The sequence below is a fragment of the Alexandromys fortis genome, unplaced genomic scaffold, assembly GCF_014885135.2.
Source record: "Alexandromys fortis isolate MF-2015 unplaced genomic scaffold, M_Fortis_MF-2015_v1.1 scaffold_272, whole genome shotgun sequence".
In the NCBI taxonomy this organism is placed as follows: Eukaryota; Metazoa; Chordata; class Mammalia; order Rodentia; family Cricetidae; genus Alexandromys; species Alexandromys fortis.
The window spans coordinates 1,299,797-1,314,983 of record NW_026068149.1 but is presented as its reverse complement, the minus strand read 5'-3'; the positions used below and the strand labels follow the sequence as shown (position 1 = coordinate 1,314,983).

General features: G+C 41.6%; 1 protein-coding gene across 4 annotated transcripts in view; it reads left to right on the top strand.

Moving 5' to 3' along the window:
- Positions 1-15,187, top strand: part of Tmem135 (transmembrane protein 135) — a 214,153-nt gene that overhangs the window by 44,445 nt on the left and 154,521 nt on the right. For 2 of the 4 annotated variants that reach the window (XM_050127238.1, XM_050127237.1), the window contains exon 1: positions 10,562-10,897. The exons of the other annotated variants lie outside the window; for them this stretch is intronic. In XM_050127238.1, the coding sequence (XP_049983195.1) occupies positions 10,757-10,897 (141 nt within the window). In that variant the 5' untranslated portion in view covers positions 10,562-10,756. Of the gene's footprint in view, positions 1-10,561; positions 10,898-15,187 lie in introns of those variants that run through there. 4 annotated transcript variants of the gene reach the window in all.

Here is a 15,187-nt window from a genome sequence, read left to right as displayed (position 1 = left end):
CTGATGGCAACTTATGCTGAAGAGGTTGGGGGGGGGGGGAGGGAACACTTCTGCATTGCTGGTGAGAATGCAAGCTGGTACAACCCCTTTGGATGTCAGTGTGGTGATTTCTCAGAAAATTAGGAAATAACCTCCTTCAAGACCCAGTAATACCACTTTTGGGTATATATCCAAAGGATGCTCAATCGTGCCAAAGGACACGGGCTCAACCATGTTCAGAGCAGCTTTGTTTCTCATAGCCAGAACCTGGAAACAACCTAAATGCCCCTCCACCAAAGAATGGAGAAAGAAAATGGGGTACATTTACACAATGGAGTACTACACAGCAGAAAAAAAATGACATCTTGACTTTTACAGGAAAATGGATGGAGCTAGAAAACATTATTTTGAGTGAGGTAACCCAGGCACAGAAAGACAATTATCACATGTATTCACTCATAGGTGGTTTTTAAATAAAAACAAAGAAAACCAGCATACAAACCACAATCCCAAAGAACCTAGACAACAATGAGGACACTAAGAGAGACTTACATAGATCTAATCTGCATGAGAAGTAGAAAAAGACAAGGTCTCCTGAGTAAATTGAGAGCATGGGAACCTTGGGGGAGGTTTGAAGTGGGGAGTGGATAGGCAGGGAGGGGAGCAGCAAAAAATGTAGAGCTCAATAAAAATTAAATAAAACCCAGGTTTGGGCTATGGATATCTTTGGAAGTATAGGGACCAATATAGATCTTTTCTCAGAATACTCCTTTGAAATGTATAAAGAGGAACACTTTGGATAATAAAAGAAATTGGTTCTGTAGTTGTCAAAATAATACAATTTTTGTAATATCATAACAGCTGTAAATGATAAAATACCTGACAGCTAACTGATGATTTTTTTAAAGACATCTGTCATAATTGTAGCATGAATTGATCCATGAACTCTACTGGCCGTAATGTCAACAGACACAGGCTGTGCTTCTGTGCTTATTGCCTTTGACCAAATGGTCAAAATATTCTCTCAGTTAGAAGCCAGAGAAAAAGAAACTGATGTTTTTATTCTAGTGGGAGTGAAGCTGTGGTGAATTGACACCCAAAAGATTAGCAAAGAGTTTCTCTGGGTGTGTCCAGGTGTTTCCAGACACAGGCAGACTCTGAGGATTTGGAGTTGATCTGTGGATCAATCCTGTAAGGGACTCCTAATATGAAAACATTATTATGAGGTGGAAAGGCAGGAAGTAGGGGTGCTATTTGGCAGTTAAAGGGTGTGTTCTTAAGGCTACGTTTTGTCTTTTCCAGTATACACCTCTCCTCCTCCCTTCCCCCTCCCTGCTTCCTCTCTGCCATGAGGCAAGACCCTCTGCTGCCTGGTATTTCTTCCACCATGATGCTGGGCCTGAGAATGTGGAGACAAGACCATGAAACCATGAGCCAAAATTAAACCTTCCTCCTTTAGTTGCTTATGTCAGGCATTCTGTCCCAGGGAAGATAAAGGAGGAATCACTAACACTGAATATCTAATTATCCAATTTTGTATAAGAAAACAAATATTTTAAAAATGTGATGGAATTTCATTGTGAGCTTTAATTTTATACATAAGCAAATACTGTTAGCGTGAAGTGAAAAGGAAGTAAAATAGTGACTTTTTTTTCTGTTTTACCTTTCTCACAGCAGCTGTGCTTTTAACTACTGCTCAGGCCATGGCCTAAGGGAATTCTGTTCCTCCAAACAATGGCTCTGTTAAGCCACTGAAGACAGATTTATCTAATCTCTATTGTTCTAATAAAACTTGAGATTGAAGGCTAGAGTGAAAACCTGCCAAGCTCAGAGAATTAAAGTAGCAACTGGCTAACTTTCTTTCTTAGCTGATGTTCCGGAAACCTCTTTCCTTCCACACTGCCCCAACTAAAAAACCCACTCTACACTCCTCCCTGCTATTCCCTGTCAACTAGTTGCTAACCCCTTCTCTTGGAGCGCAGGTTAATTTTATTTAATTAATGTAACTGCAACATATTTTTACATAGTTAAACAAATGCACCATAAACACATGTAATACATAGTATTAGCTGAATAAGCAGAAAGTACAGAGAAAACACATTCTAGAACTATAAAAGTGACAGAGACAACTGGTGGCCTGGACAATCCCCCAAGCTTCCTCTGCAAAATTGAGGCTACTGTCTCTAGCATCTAAGCCTAGGCATCTGGTAGAATTTTCTATGAAGCAGGAATTTTGGGGATCATCGTATCTTATCTTGGCAAAGTCTAGCAGTTGCTTTCCTTTGTGTACTGCCTGTCCAGTTTGGACAGTATACTGTCATCAGTAGAGACAAAGACAGTTTCTTGCCCAAATGGCAAGCTTTGCCACATTGAAAACTAACTCCATATGGAGGTTCTTCGATGCTCGTCACCCTTTTGTGATGTAGATTGTTGCTGCCAGGAGTTGATATGTCTTACTGTCATGAAAATCCCTATGTTAACAAAATATTTTAAATGGCATATTCTATAGGTATCTGAAGTATTTGAAGATCATTATCTATCTGAAATTTTTCTGTGTGATATTGAAGACATACTTAACATAACTACAAGTCTGATTGTTATAGATAACTAATTACTAACCCGTGTTTCTTAATTATCCTAGATGACTTTTAGCTCTCAAGGACTAGAGGTTTACCTTACATTTTTAAATGAGTTACATAGGTACAATACCTTAAACATGACTAGAAACATATATACAGTATGTTGTAACAAAATAACTTTAAATTTGTATCAATATACAAAAATTCCTTAAACAAGAGTAGAAACATACACAGTATAACAAATTAACCTTAAGTTTGCATCAATATACAAAAATACATACTAATGTAAAATATTTGAGATTAATAGTTGCTTTTTAGTTTAAGGTAGTTTCAATAATCTACCTTTTCATTCTATCATTCCTTTATCTATTTATTTCAGAAAGAGATCCTTGAATTGTAAGACTTTAAGACAATCCTGAAGCCATTTTTGACAATTCTGAATCCTCTCAGCCTCTGTGCCATAGTGCTTCCCCTCCTCCCCTGGGAACCAAGGACCTAACAGCTACACTCGCACGTACTCAGTTCCTGAACAATTACCCATATACGTATGCCCTGGGAAACGAGGTCAAAATGACCTCTTACCTCATCTGATCTGGCAACAGCTCTCCAGTCAATTATTGGTATTAGCCCTTTCAAATAAACCAATCAGAATAGTCCAAGAACAACCCCCCTTGCTTCTGTGGCCCCTTTAAAAGTAGACTGTACCCGCTATTCGAGGTCCCTCGGCTTCCCGAATGCTGGGGGACCCTGTCATGACAGAATTAATAAAATCCTCATGCTTTTGCATCGGCTGTGGTGTGTGGTCTCTGGGGGCGACTCCTTCTCGGTGTTTGGACGCTAGAGTCCAACAGAATCTAAATTCCCTTCTTTAGTTTTTCCTCTTACCATGGCAAATAGCAATTTGCAAACAGCTCCTCCCCAAATGATGATAAAGCATCCATAACCCACCAAATGACCAAACCCACCCACCCACCCTACTTCTTGGGAATGTGAGTGTTGTGTTCTTTAAATTCTTTCCTCTTGTCTGGGGTGACAGTATATATAGGGGACCCTGAGAAAACTGAGATATTGGCCAAGTCTTGGAAAAACTAGCTGTAACATTGGTTGTTCAGTGTCTGAATAATGGGAAAATGCAATGCTTATTTGAAGTCCTGGCTAGAGTAGTTTGTAAGGTTGGACCCTCCCAGTTGGCAGCCTTGAAGTTGACCTGACTGAGCAGTTTGCAGTCAGAAACTGATCTTTGGGTGGTGCTTATCAGTTTAATAGCATTACCACAATCCAGGTAGAATCATTGTTGTGGGGCCCCATCGTCTCTTTAGAGACTTCAAAGGTCACTGTTAGTGATGGTTATGGTTCACTGCAGAAAACTTAAACATTGTAAATGTCACAAGCAGCAGATCTCAGAGAAGTTAAAGGACCACAGTCTATTAAGTATATCCCAGGTGCACAAACTTAATTCCTAGTTAGTTACCTGCTTCAAACTCAAATTCAAAATTGTGTACAAGAAGCTAGATGAAGCCTACTTCTAGAATTAATTCTATGACCATTAATATCACAACAGGAAGAGTTTAAATATGAATATATTATACATATATAAAATATTATAATTTTAGTGCTAATATTTATACTTTAGTGATTAGTGACAATAGAAGTCCCAAGTTTGGGGTTTCTTCTGTCCCATACCAGGTGGCTCTTCTGATGATGTGAGACAGAGATTTTGGATTTTTCTTTAATGGCACGCTTGGGTTTAGAGAGGGAGTCACACTCCAGTTCCAAAGCCAGCTTTGATTTTTTAATTGAATTGGGATCACAAAAAGACCATTTATCTTTTTTGTTTGTAAAGAGCAGCAGAAACAACTGTTTGCAAAATTTTATGAAATTTTATACTATTGAAAATGTATACCATTGGGCCAATTTTTTTTTTTTTTCGAGACAGGGTTTCTCCGTAGCTTTTGGTTCCTGTCCTGGAACTAGCTCTTCTAGACCAGGCTGGCCTTGAACTCACAGAACTGCCTCTGCTTCCTGAGTACTGGGATTAAAGGTGTGTGCCACCACCACCTGGCCCATTAGGCTAATTTTACTCTTTTTCCTGGGACATTTTTCTTGAAATAGGTCATCTTTCTTCAGATGACTTGTTTGTACAGGGGTCTTTAGATTCCTTAGTTGGATGCTTTCATCCTCCTGGAAAGACAAAAACAATACCCTCACCAACCCTAACTTTGGGGAGTTCCTTTTCTGTCAGATTATATCTGTGTTAAGACAAAACGTTTTGTGGCAACAGAAAAAGATATCTTTTAGTAATGAAAATTATTTATTTATTTTTCATACCCGATCAAGTGAAAGGCATTTGTTCGTCTTATAGAAGGCTCTCCTGTCTGAATCTAAACTTTGTCAATCTTGATGGTATCCATAGCTCTTCTTCTCCTGTGGAAACAAAAGCAAAACCTCTTCCCCAATGTAACACATATCCTGGTTTCCATTGAGGTTAACACATCTTTAAAATATATAGGAGGATTTAATTCATCAGTTTTTTTTTATTTTCAATGTCTCTGTATATCTGTTTTTCCTTTTTAGTTAGCATTAAAAAATTTAAAGTTAGTAAAGCACTCTGTAATGTATCTCTGTGGGGATTTATTTACCCCTTTCTGTTTATTAAGCATATCTTTTAACGGGTAATTATACCTTTCTATAAATACTATAACTGCTTGCCTTGTAGGGTTGTGTGGTATGCCTGTAATATGCTTTATGTTATAATATGAGGAAAACTGCTTCATTTTACTAGAGACATATGCTAAGTCATTGTCAGTCTTAAATTTGTACAGATATCCTCAAAATGACCTTCACTTCTAATAAATGTGTAATTACAGAATCAGCCTTTTCAGAACTTAAAGCAGTGGCCCACTGAAATTCTGAATATGTATTATGGTATGACACACATACTTTAATTTTCCACATTTTCCAAAAATAAAACACATCCATTTGTCAAATTTCATTTCTTTGAGTACATTTTGGGTTACTTTCTGTAGGTAATGGACTTTGATTATACAAAGAACAAGTAGGACATTGCCATATAATTTCCTTGGCTTGTTGCCAAGTGATAGAGAAAAATCTTTCTTCAAATCTTTGCTCTTAAGATGGTGTTTCTTATGAAATTCTGAATTTCTAGTACATTTTCAACCAACAGCTGATCAATTTCTTCATTACCTTGTGCTAGAGGGCCTGGTAGACTTGTATGGGGTGTGATATGTTTATATATCACATATATTATATTATTATATACAAAAGATGATTTCTATTTCTGATTATTGTATTTGGAAATATAAAAAGTTATTATAAGCTAATACTAATGAGGAACACCCTGGCTTGTGCTTGTTTCTAGCCACAATGGAATGCTGATTTATACCAAAAAAACAAGAGAAGCAAAGATGAATTAGAAGTAGATTCTGCCTTCAGTGAGCTCCTTCCTTTTGGCTCTAATTCTATACTAAGACTTTCAGAAATGTCCCTGAGTTACTCTGTCTCCTTAGGACACTGATGGCCTCTGATATATTTCTTCCACACATCCACTCTTATCTATGTTCTACTCCTTTTTTACTTTTCCTCTCAAAGAATAATCATAAATCATCAAAGTAATATAGATACCGGGTATGCTATAAAAGTATAGCTAAACACTGTCAGGTTGTTTGAGAGTAATTTTGGCAACTCTTGAAGGCTTGCTGTGAAGAAATTATCAGAGGCTGGGGAAAAAGGAATCCTGGTCACCTAATAAAGTTTGGCAACATTGTTGCCTGTTAAAATGTGGAGAACAGAAACTCTGTTTGATGCAAGTCTGCATTTGGTTAAAAAAGTTTCTAGATAGAATATTGAAAGTATCAAGTGGTTTTAAAATACCAAACATGTTTAGATAGGAAGCTAAGCGCTACAAAGGAGCTTCTCAAAATTCTTAAGAATTTGAGGCAAATATCAAGAATCCAAGCACTTCCATTTTAAAAACAGACAAGACAACACATGTTTTTCATCCCCTGCCTTTCTAGATGGTAAAAGGTTCCGAAATCAAAGCTTTCTTTAAGGAAAAGTTCAAATCCAGGTAGAGCTATATGGATCTTTGGATTCTTTGTTAAGGCTCTAGTGGTTTAGAGATTTTTCTCCTCCCTGGGTCCTTTCAAGGCTGGACAGAGGGTTTCCAAGCCTGTGAAAGGCATTCCCCACCCAACTCTCATTCCAAGATAGAAGTGTTTGTTTCAGGGACTTTAGAATATGTGGCTTTTTTTTCTTTCTTTTTTGTCTTTTTGGCCATAGAAGGAGCTTCCAAATTTTAAAGAGACTTGCATTGACAGAATCACTGGCTGCTCTATCTGAAAGAGAATATTTCTCTCAGTAATCAGCTTTTAATGCTTCTATGGGAAAATGTGTATTTAATCTTTTTAAGAGTGTCTCCTGTGGGTCAGGCTGGTTTGGCATTTATTATATAGCCTGGGAGGATGATCTGTCCTTGAGCTTCTGGTCCTCATGTCCCCTCCTCCTGAACACTGGGGTTGCAGGTGTACATTACCACATCCAGTTTGTGTGATGCTGGGGGTGGAACCCAAGGCCTAGTGCATGATGAGCTAGCACTCCATCAACTGAGCCACAGCTTCCTGCATTTACATCTTAAAAGCAGAAAATGTTACTTTAAATAAAGTGATGAGGGGAGGGGGCGTGAAGCTTTGTTGAAACAAATACTGTGCTATATGTAACTATTCTGAAAACCATGGCCCTTTGCAGCAAGTTGGACCTGGATGTCACCATGGCCTCCGTGGCAGCTCAGGTCACCCAGATCAGTATTGTCCCAGCGACAGCACAGCCCTTGGACATCAACATGGTCTCAGGTGGCTAGACCCTGGACTTCTGCATGGCCCTTGAGTAGTGTATTCAAATATAAAATATTGAATATTGTAGCGATAAAGAAGTACCGGGGTCTGCTTAGTGTAAGCCATGATTTGTATCATTCTTTTGTCTGAATACATGTCTTTAATGGCTTCATACAAATCTGAACAAATTCATCATTGATAAATATGGACTTTGCATCTCATCTTGTGGGCATTCCCATTCTTTTCCATTGATGCCTACAAAGGTAGACTATTGCAACCAAACAACCATTTTCAACTCGTGTCTTCAAGTCTTTGAATTCTACAAAAATAGTCAGAAAACCCCTTCCCCCTATTTATTGTGCATCTTATTCGAAGAAATTCTGTTTCACCTTGCCAAAGAAGTCCAAGGCCTGAGGTGGTCCCTTCCTCCCTTCCTCCCCTTGTCCTCCTTTCCTTTTTTTTAAGAGAAACAATGAAGGCCCAAGAAAGTGTCAGTCAAACACTGTCATAATCTCCCCCCAAATAACAAATGATCCATGCAGAGGAAATGTTTACATTGATCTTAATAGCAGTGTAATGAGAAGCCTGCTTTGAAAACCAGTGTGAGACTATCAGTAGTTCTCAATCTGTGAGTCATGACCCCTTTGGGGGGGTGTCAAATAACCCCTTCGTAGGGGTTGTCTTAGACTACTAGAAAACACAGATATTTGTATTATGATTCATAACAGTAGTAAAATTATAGTTATGAAGTAGCAATGAAAGTGTTTGGTTGGAGGTCACCACGACATGAGGAACTATATTAAGTAAAGGGTTACAACATTAGGAAAGTTGAGAACCACTGAATATATATTCTTAGAGCCTATAAATTAAAAATGTAAACTACTGCAAACAAATTTTGCCCAATTTTTTTTTTTTTATTATAAACTATAGAACCTGAATTGGTCAATGTTCTATTTATGTGAAGAGGCACCATGCACCATGACCTGATGTGAGATTTCTGTCTTTATGCTGTGATTTTTATGGCTCCCTGTGGTAACACAAACCATAGATACCAACCCAGATCACAACTGCAACAGGACCATGGAACTAGCCATGATACTTTGCAGCAAGTTGGACCTGGATGTCACCATGGCCTCTGTGGCAGCTCAGGTCACCTAGATCAGTATGGTTCCAGTGACAGCACAGCCCTTGGACATCACCATGGTCTCAGGTGGCTGTCCAGACCCTGGACTTCTGCATGGCCCTTGGTGGTAACAGGAGTTGTGATGTCAACTCAGACATGGTCCTAGGCAGCATCTCAGGCCTGGATGATGGCCCCGGGTGACAGTATGGGCCACTCAGATCAGCATGCCTCCCGTAGTTGCATGTTGCTTAGACACCAACAAGGGCACAGGTTGTGACCCAGCCCCCGGCATCTGTGTGGATAGTTTGTTATTTATATTTAATATTTTACTTCAAATACTTGAAGAAGAAGGGAGGCTTATGTGTAATTCATTTTGTTTTTCTCATTTAAAGCTTTTCAGCATTTTTTCTTGAAGGCCATCAGGTTTTCAGGAATAGATTATTGACGTTAGTAAGGCAGGCTTGCATTACTATTCCTGTAATGGCTAGGGCAAGTTTATACTGTGTGTTTCTCACCCACTTCCTTTCTGAGCTGGAGATCTTTGTAAATACTGTGATTCGTTGGCTCCATGCTAGTATTCTCTGTTGGGAGGGGGATGATAACTTGAACAGCAGCTCTTCAGGAAGATCTTGGACATTGAACAGGATGTGGTAGCAACTGGGTATTTTCAGTTGTCTCTCTTGGGAGGAACGAGTCCAGATGTTTGGGTAGCCAGAGGCACAGCACAATGGCTGGTGCTATGAATTACCCTGGTATCTGTTGTGCCATTCTGTGCAGGGATACAGTCATCAGATGTTAGCTGCCATTTGCCCAAGCTGACGTCCCCCGTTACTCAGTTAGGTGACTCATTTGTACCAGTCTACAGTAAAGTTTCTTTCTCTTTTCCTCTTTGGAAAAGGCAAGGTCTCATGATCCAGTCCTAGGCTGGCTTCAGATTCACTCTGTAGCTCAGGCTGGCCTTGAACTTCAGACCCTCCTGCTTAGCCTCCACGCACTGCCAGATACAGCTTGAGAAGTTTGCTGTCTTTCCCCCTCTCTCTGGCCATTTTGGTTAGCAAGTGGATGCCATGTTATCGAAGTGGTCATTTTATAATCACTGTAGCAATCAAAGGTGACAGCTCGCACTGTACCCTGAGAAGAATCTGTGATGTTCTATAACATACACAATATTAGTCAGGCATCCTTCAGACAGCTCACACTTACCTTACCTGTGTGTTGCCTAATGTCTAGAATACTACTTTATCGACAGCAGGAACACATCTTTTCCACACAAGTCTTTTCAGGGTATCAAACAGGGCTTGGGAAATTTTACTAGTTTAGTAAATATTATGGAAGGAACTGGATGGAGATGAGGGACCGACCCAGAGGTAATACATTAGAAGTCCAAAGAAAGGAGGCTATTATACGCAAAGAAACGGGCACTAAGGAGCTAAATGGCAGGTGCTTTGTCAGGGTTATCAGTCTTAGGTCACGTTCTCAGGCCAGACAGGAGTACTATCTGCACCGTTGCTGTGTGCCACTTGGGTAATGAGGATTTGTCAAGGACCCTGTTGGTAGGACTGCTTAGTCATTAGGGTCTGGTCTGGTAAGGCCTCACTATTGCCTTTCTGAATATGGTATGCATTTGAACACAGCCAAATGAGCATTTTCAAGGCTTTCCAGGCAAAACAGCACTTAGGCTTCGGTGGTTGAGCAAGTAGTAAGAACATTGAGGTTTTGTTGCAACCGCAGGCAGCCGTGGGTGAACACCTGGGACAACCGGCACAACAGTGGAGCAAGCTTCTCCAGGCTGGTCTAATGGCGAACTTTTCTCCTCCATCTCCCAGCAAAGATACTGAATCCTTTTGTTCCACTACCCTCTTCCCTACTTGGCCGGCCTTTGAAAGGACGCCCGCTGAGACAGCCGGACTCTCGCAAGCGCGTCCCCGAGCCGCGCTAGCTAGGGAAGGCTGAAGGCGCTCACTTCCTCGGCGCGTCCGCCCACACGCGGGAGCGCGCACGCACCGCCCCTCCCCGCCTCCGCCGTGCGCGCCCCGCCCCCTCGCGCTGCCATACGCGGACCGGCCAACATCCGAGGACTCCGGCCCTGAGTAACCCCCTCGTGTGACCTTTCCGCATCCCGCACACCTCGGCCAGCTCGGCTCCGGTCCCGCCGTTGTGTGCCTGCCGCCCCCCGCCGAGCCCCGCGATCCCCTGACCACGCGCAGTCACCCCCGCCGCTCGTCATGGCGGCCCTCAGCAAGTCCATCCCTCATAACTGCTACGAGATCGGCCACACTTGGCACCCCTCCTGCCGGGTCTCCTTCCTGCAGATCACTTGGGGCGCCCTGGAAGAGTCCCTCAAGATCTACGCGCCCCTGTACCTGGTGAGCAGGGTCAGCGTGTGTGCAGGACGGGCCTCCGCGGGAGCATTGCTCGTGGGGCAGCTTTAGGGGTGGTGGGAGGCCGGGGCGGGGGGTGGGGGACGACAGAGAGTCCTCGGCGGAAGGAGGGGGAGGGGACCCCGAGGGCGAGCTGTCACCGGACGCCAGTTGCTAGGATGGGGATGTGCACCTAACTGGCAGGGTCAGAGTGCAGGACACTTGAGGACCTGGATCCAGGAACTTTGTGATGGATAGGTATTGGAGCATACTTAGTCAATGCATACCCAAGTTTCTCCTCAGCTCCCTTGACCTCTTCTTCGCTCCCCTTCCTCCTATGAAAAAGGGTATGCCCCCGTGGCCACAGATCTTGGCTCAGTTTGAGATGACAGAGCTGTGGCTTGAGGGTTTTTGCTCTTTCGCAAGTTTGCAGAGTAGACTACTGGTTTGAGATTTTGTGCGGTGATTTCGGAGTCATTGAAGGTGTTAGGAGATCTGACTTACGTCGTCGAGGTCATTTTCTTATACAGGTTTGCATGCAGGGAAGTTTATAGAGAGTATCTGGAAACCCACCTGTAACACTGAGGAACTGGGAAAGATATGTTCTCGTAAAGAGCGCTCCTGTTTCCTTCAGTTATCATCACATCCTTGGCATTAAAGATCGATTATTTGATCACTGAAGTTCATTGTCATTTTTTTAAATCTGTTGAAGTCTGTGCAATAAGAAGATAGACACCCTATTTTGTATGTTTACTAGAAGTTTATTCAATATCCAATGGATGATACACTTTTTGTTGAAGTTATAATTTGGATCCATGACATCCTTGACAGTATGATTATGCCTGTGACTTAGAGAGAAGTCTAATTAGTAACTATTGACAGAACACAGCAAGGGATAGTAACTGCCTCTGAGAGTGTAAAAGACAACTTCCAGAGGTGCTTCCCCACCTTTATGTATTTCAAGAAAATCCCAGGGGTCATGTTAGAATGGGGTTTCCAATTCAGTAGGTCTCGGGGGGGGGGCTGGAGAGTAAATTTCTGATAAACTGTAAAGGAGTGTTGATACTGGGGACTGCCCCCTTTAATAGGAAAGATCTGGAGGCCTGTAATAGAGTCTTATTTACATAAATCTCTATCTTCATGTATATTTTTCCCTCATACTGCTGCTATTGGCTCTTCTATATGGATTGTGGACAGCCTATAATTTGTATTTATTACTATGTTATTATCATCTGGTGTTGCTGGGGTTCTTAACCTGTTGTCTTGTACTGTCAAGACAAGAGTTCTACTGTTGAACTCTGCCCCAGTTTTTTTTTTTTTTTTTAACATCTACAAGTTCTTTGGGCTCTTGATCATCTGCACAAAATAACTGTTCCTAGGCCGTGGGGGGGGAGGGTAGCTTAGTGGTCGAGCCTTTGCTTAGCTTGTGCCAGGTCCTATGTTCTGACTGCTTGCCCTGTTCGACCACCTCTCATCCTTGACAAGACAAAGCAAAGCCAAACTAATCCAGGTAATGTGTTCCTAGATTGTTCATGACCTCAGCGATTAGGAACTAGGTGGGAAGAAGGTCGACACTATGCGATTTCTCCTGAGATCGACAGGATCATATTTATTCATTCATTCGACGAGTATTTGTGGAATGTCTGTGTTGTATCTACAGCATAGGCAATTCATCGATCCTGTTCTGTGTTAGCATAGTTTAGGGAAGCAGCTGGGGCAGAGATTCTCCGACTCTAGGAGATAGGATCGGTGGGGATCAAGAAGGACTGGTTTTGCTATTCCTATCTCATGTGGTCTTACCGTTTTTTACAGTTGTGTATTTCAAATTGTTGCTTATTGGTGGTTGTGAAATGAAATTAGTGAGAACTGACTAGTATTTGAAGTGAAACGGAGATTAGACAATGTTAGCCCATCTCAGGCACTAAGGCTAAGGAGTGGAATTTTAGTCACACTGTACTTTTTGTAGGAATTCCGGAGTTGATCTGGATTTGATCCCTTCTATCAGTTACCCTCTCACTTTATGAATGTTTGGTTTCTATGTTTGTGGGTGTGAGAGTTGAGGTAGAATAATGCACTGGTGATCTTCCATACATTTTGTATGTTGTTGCTGTTATTATTATTATTTAAGGCAAGGACTTTTGACCTTGATCTTTGGATTCTCCAGCCTCTACCTCTCAGGTCCTGGGATTACAGGTGTGCACCTCCAAGCATTGTTTATACGGTGCTCCTGTCAAACTCAGCCTTATGCATACTAGGTAGGCACTCTACCCACTGAGTTCTATCCCTAGCTCCTAATGTGTCTTGAATATGTGTATTTTTCTTTCTCTCCTTCTTCAGTGGCTCTTGCTGCTCCTTAGAGTTGGTGGAGTTTGACTTTGGCCTTGAAAATAAGGTTGGACCTTGATTCATGAACGTATGGGGTGCACATCAACAGAGGGAGCTAATAGTGTGACCGGGGGGCAGAAATCCAAGAGTTTTGTAAGAGAAAGAATGTGTTCAATGTACACAGCAAAAGGTTTGTATGCAGTTAGGTACTAGTTCCTGTTGAACATTCTGTGTTTGCGTCCTCATTCATTTCATCCTGCGCAGCTGTGACGCCATCTGAAGACCATCCGCACTTCATGAATAAGAAATCGGAAAACCAGAAAGATTCATCTTGCTTCATAAGATTTTAGGGCAGTAGATAAAAGGGCAGGGTTACGGCCTTGTTTTGTGCTCCAGTATCTGACCAAAGGTCAGGCCAAAGGAACAATTTGTTTTTGTTTTATTTTACCTTTTTAGCCAAGGAGGTTACAGGAATACATGCTGCGTAAGGACGAGGAGTCCTGTGGCAGTTACTAGTTGGCGTTGGAAGGGTTAGGAGTTGCCCTTTCGACTGGTGGTTCAGAGCATGATCTGCCCATGGAATCCCACCTGTGTGTGCCTCACTAGTGGAGGGATCGAAGGAAAGTTAGATTGCATCTGCTCCTGGCTCGCTCACAGAGCATCTGTTTGGACTTAGGGAAGGACGGCAGTAGGAATGGTAGCTGACATAGTAAGCCCCTAAAGCAGTGGATTTGCTGTTGAAGTATGTCCTCATGATGGCTGGATCTCCTGTTACAGCAGGTAGCTTTTCTTCAGAACCAGCGCTGTTTGGAAGTTCTGAATGAGTGCATGTGTGAATGAATGGACTTGAGAATAGTCCACGAGTAGGCTGGTATTTGGTATACGTGCCAGAGAAATCGAAAGGGCAGTTTTAGAGGCATCTCACTGGAAGAGTAAACAGGGCATGGGAACGGAGGATTTGGAGACAACACGACGACCTGCTGATATTTATAGGGTTATAAATCATATTCTGGAACCTGTAAAATGAGCCTTACATTATTTCCCTTTCATTTGAAATACGAGTTAATCTAATGGATTCCGTAAATTCCTCGTATTATTCTCTTGTTCTGTGCATTTGCCCTCATGCTTCTTCTACTTCCTGCTTAAGATATTTTGAAATGTAGACTCACTGGGTTTATTCTGATGAATAATTTGTAATTCATCTATAAAGAAATATAAAATGCCAATTTTGATTTGGTGATTAATAACAGTGGATTAATTGATAAAGAGAACGAAATGTTTCAGAAAGTTATTAGCTAATCATTTTATAGAGTTCTGTGAAATTATACACAGTTCCCTATCATGAGAACTAGGCACTCAGCTTGTGAGGGCAATGGGTGCCGGGCTTGCCCTGAATCTTATTCTTGGTCACGTTTGTCTCAGTAGTGTATCTTAAGCATGTTTCCAGGCTGTCTTTAACGTTTCCCTTACCTCCTCTATCAATTTGAAAGTGGAGGACAGGGAGGATATTAGAGGTGATCGGTGGGAGGTTTAACGATCACCATTACAGCGTGATGTATGATTTTCTTGTACAATAAAAAGTCAGGGTAAACTTTGAAGATCTTCCCCCCACACACACTGTTAATGAGTTGCCCTAGTTTTTAGTTTAATTTTTACTCATCTTATTACATATGTTTTGTGTGTACGTGCATGTATACCTACATGTGCATGTGTGTACATCTGTGCGTGTTTCTGTGCATGTGTATCTTTGTCTGTCTGTCTGCTGTCTGTGCACCATGGCATTTGTGTGGAGGTCAGAGGAGAACTTGTGGGAATTGTTCCTTTCCTTTCACTCTATGTACTCATGGGGTTGGACTTGGGTCACCAGGCCTGGTAGTGAGGACTGCTGAGCCATCTCTTTGGCCCTTACTTGGTTTTTTAAAATAAGCTGGTTGTCTTTTTTTTTTTTTTTTTTTTTTTTGAGACAGGGTT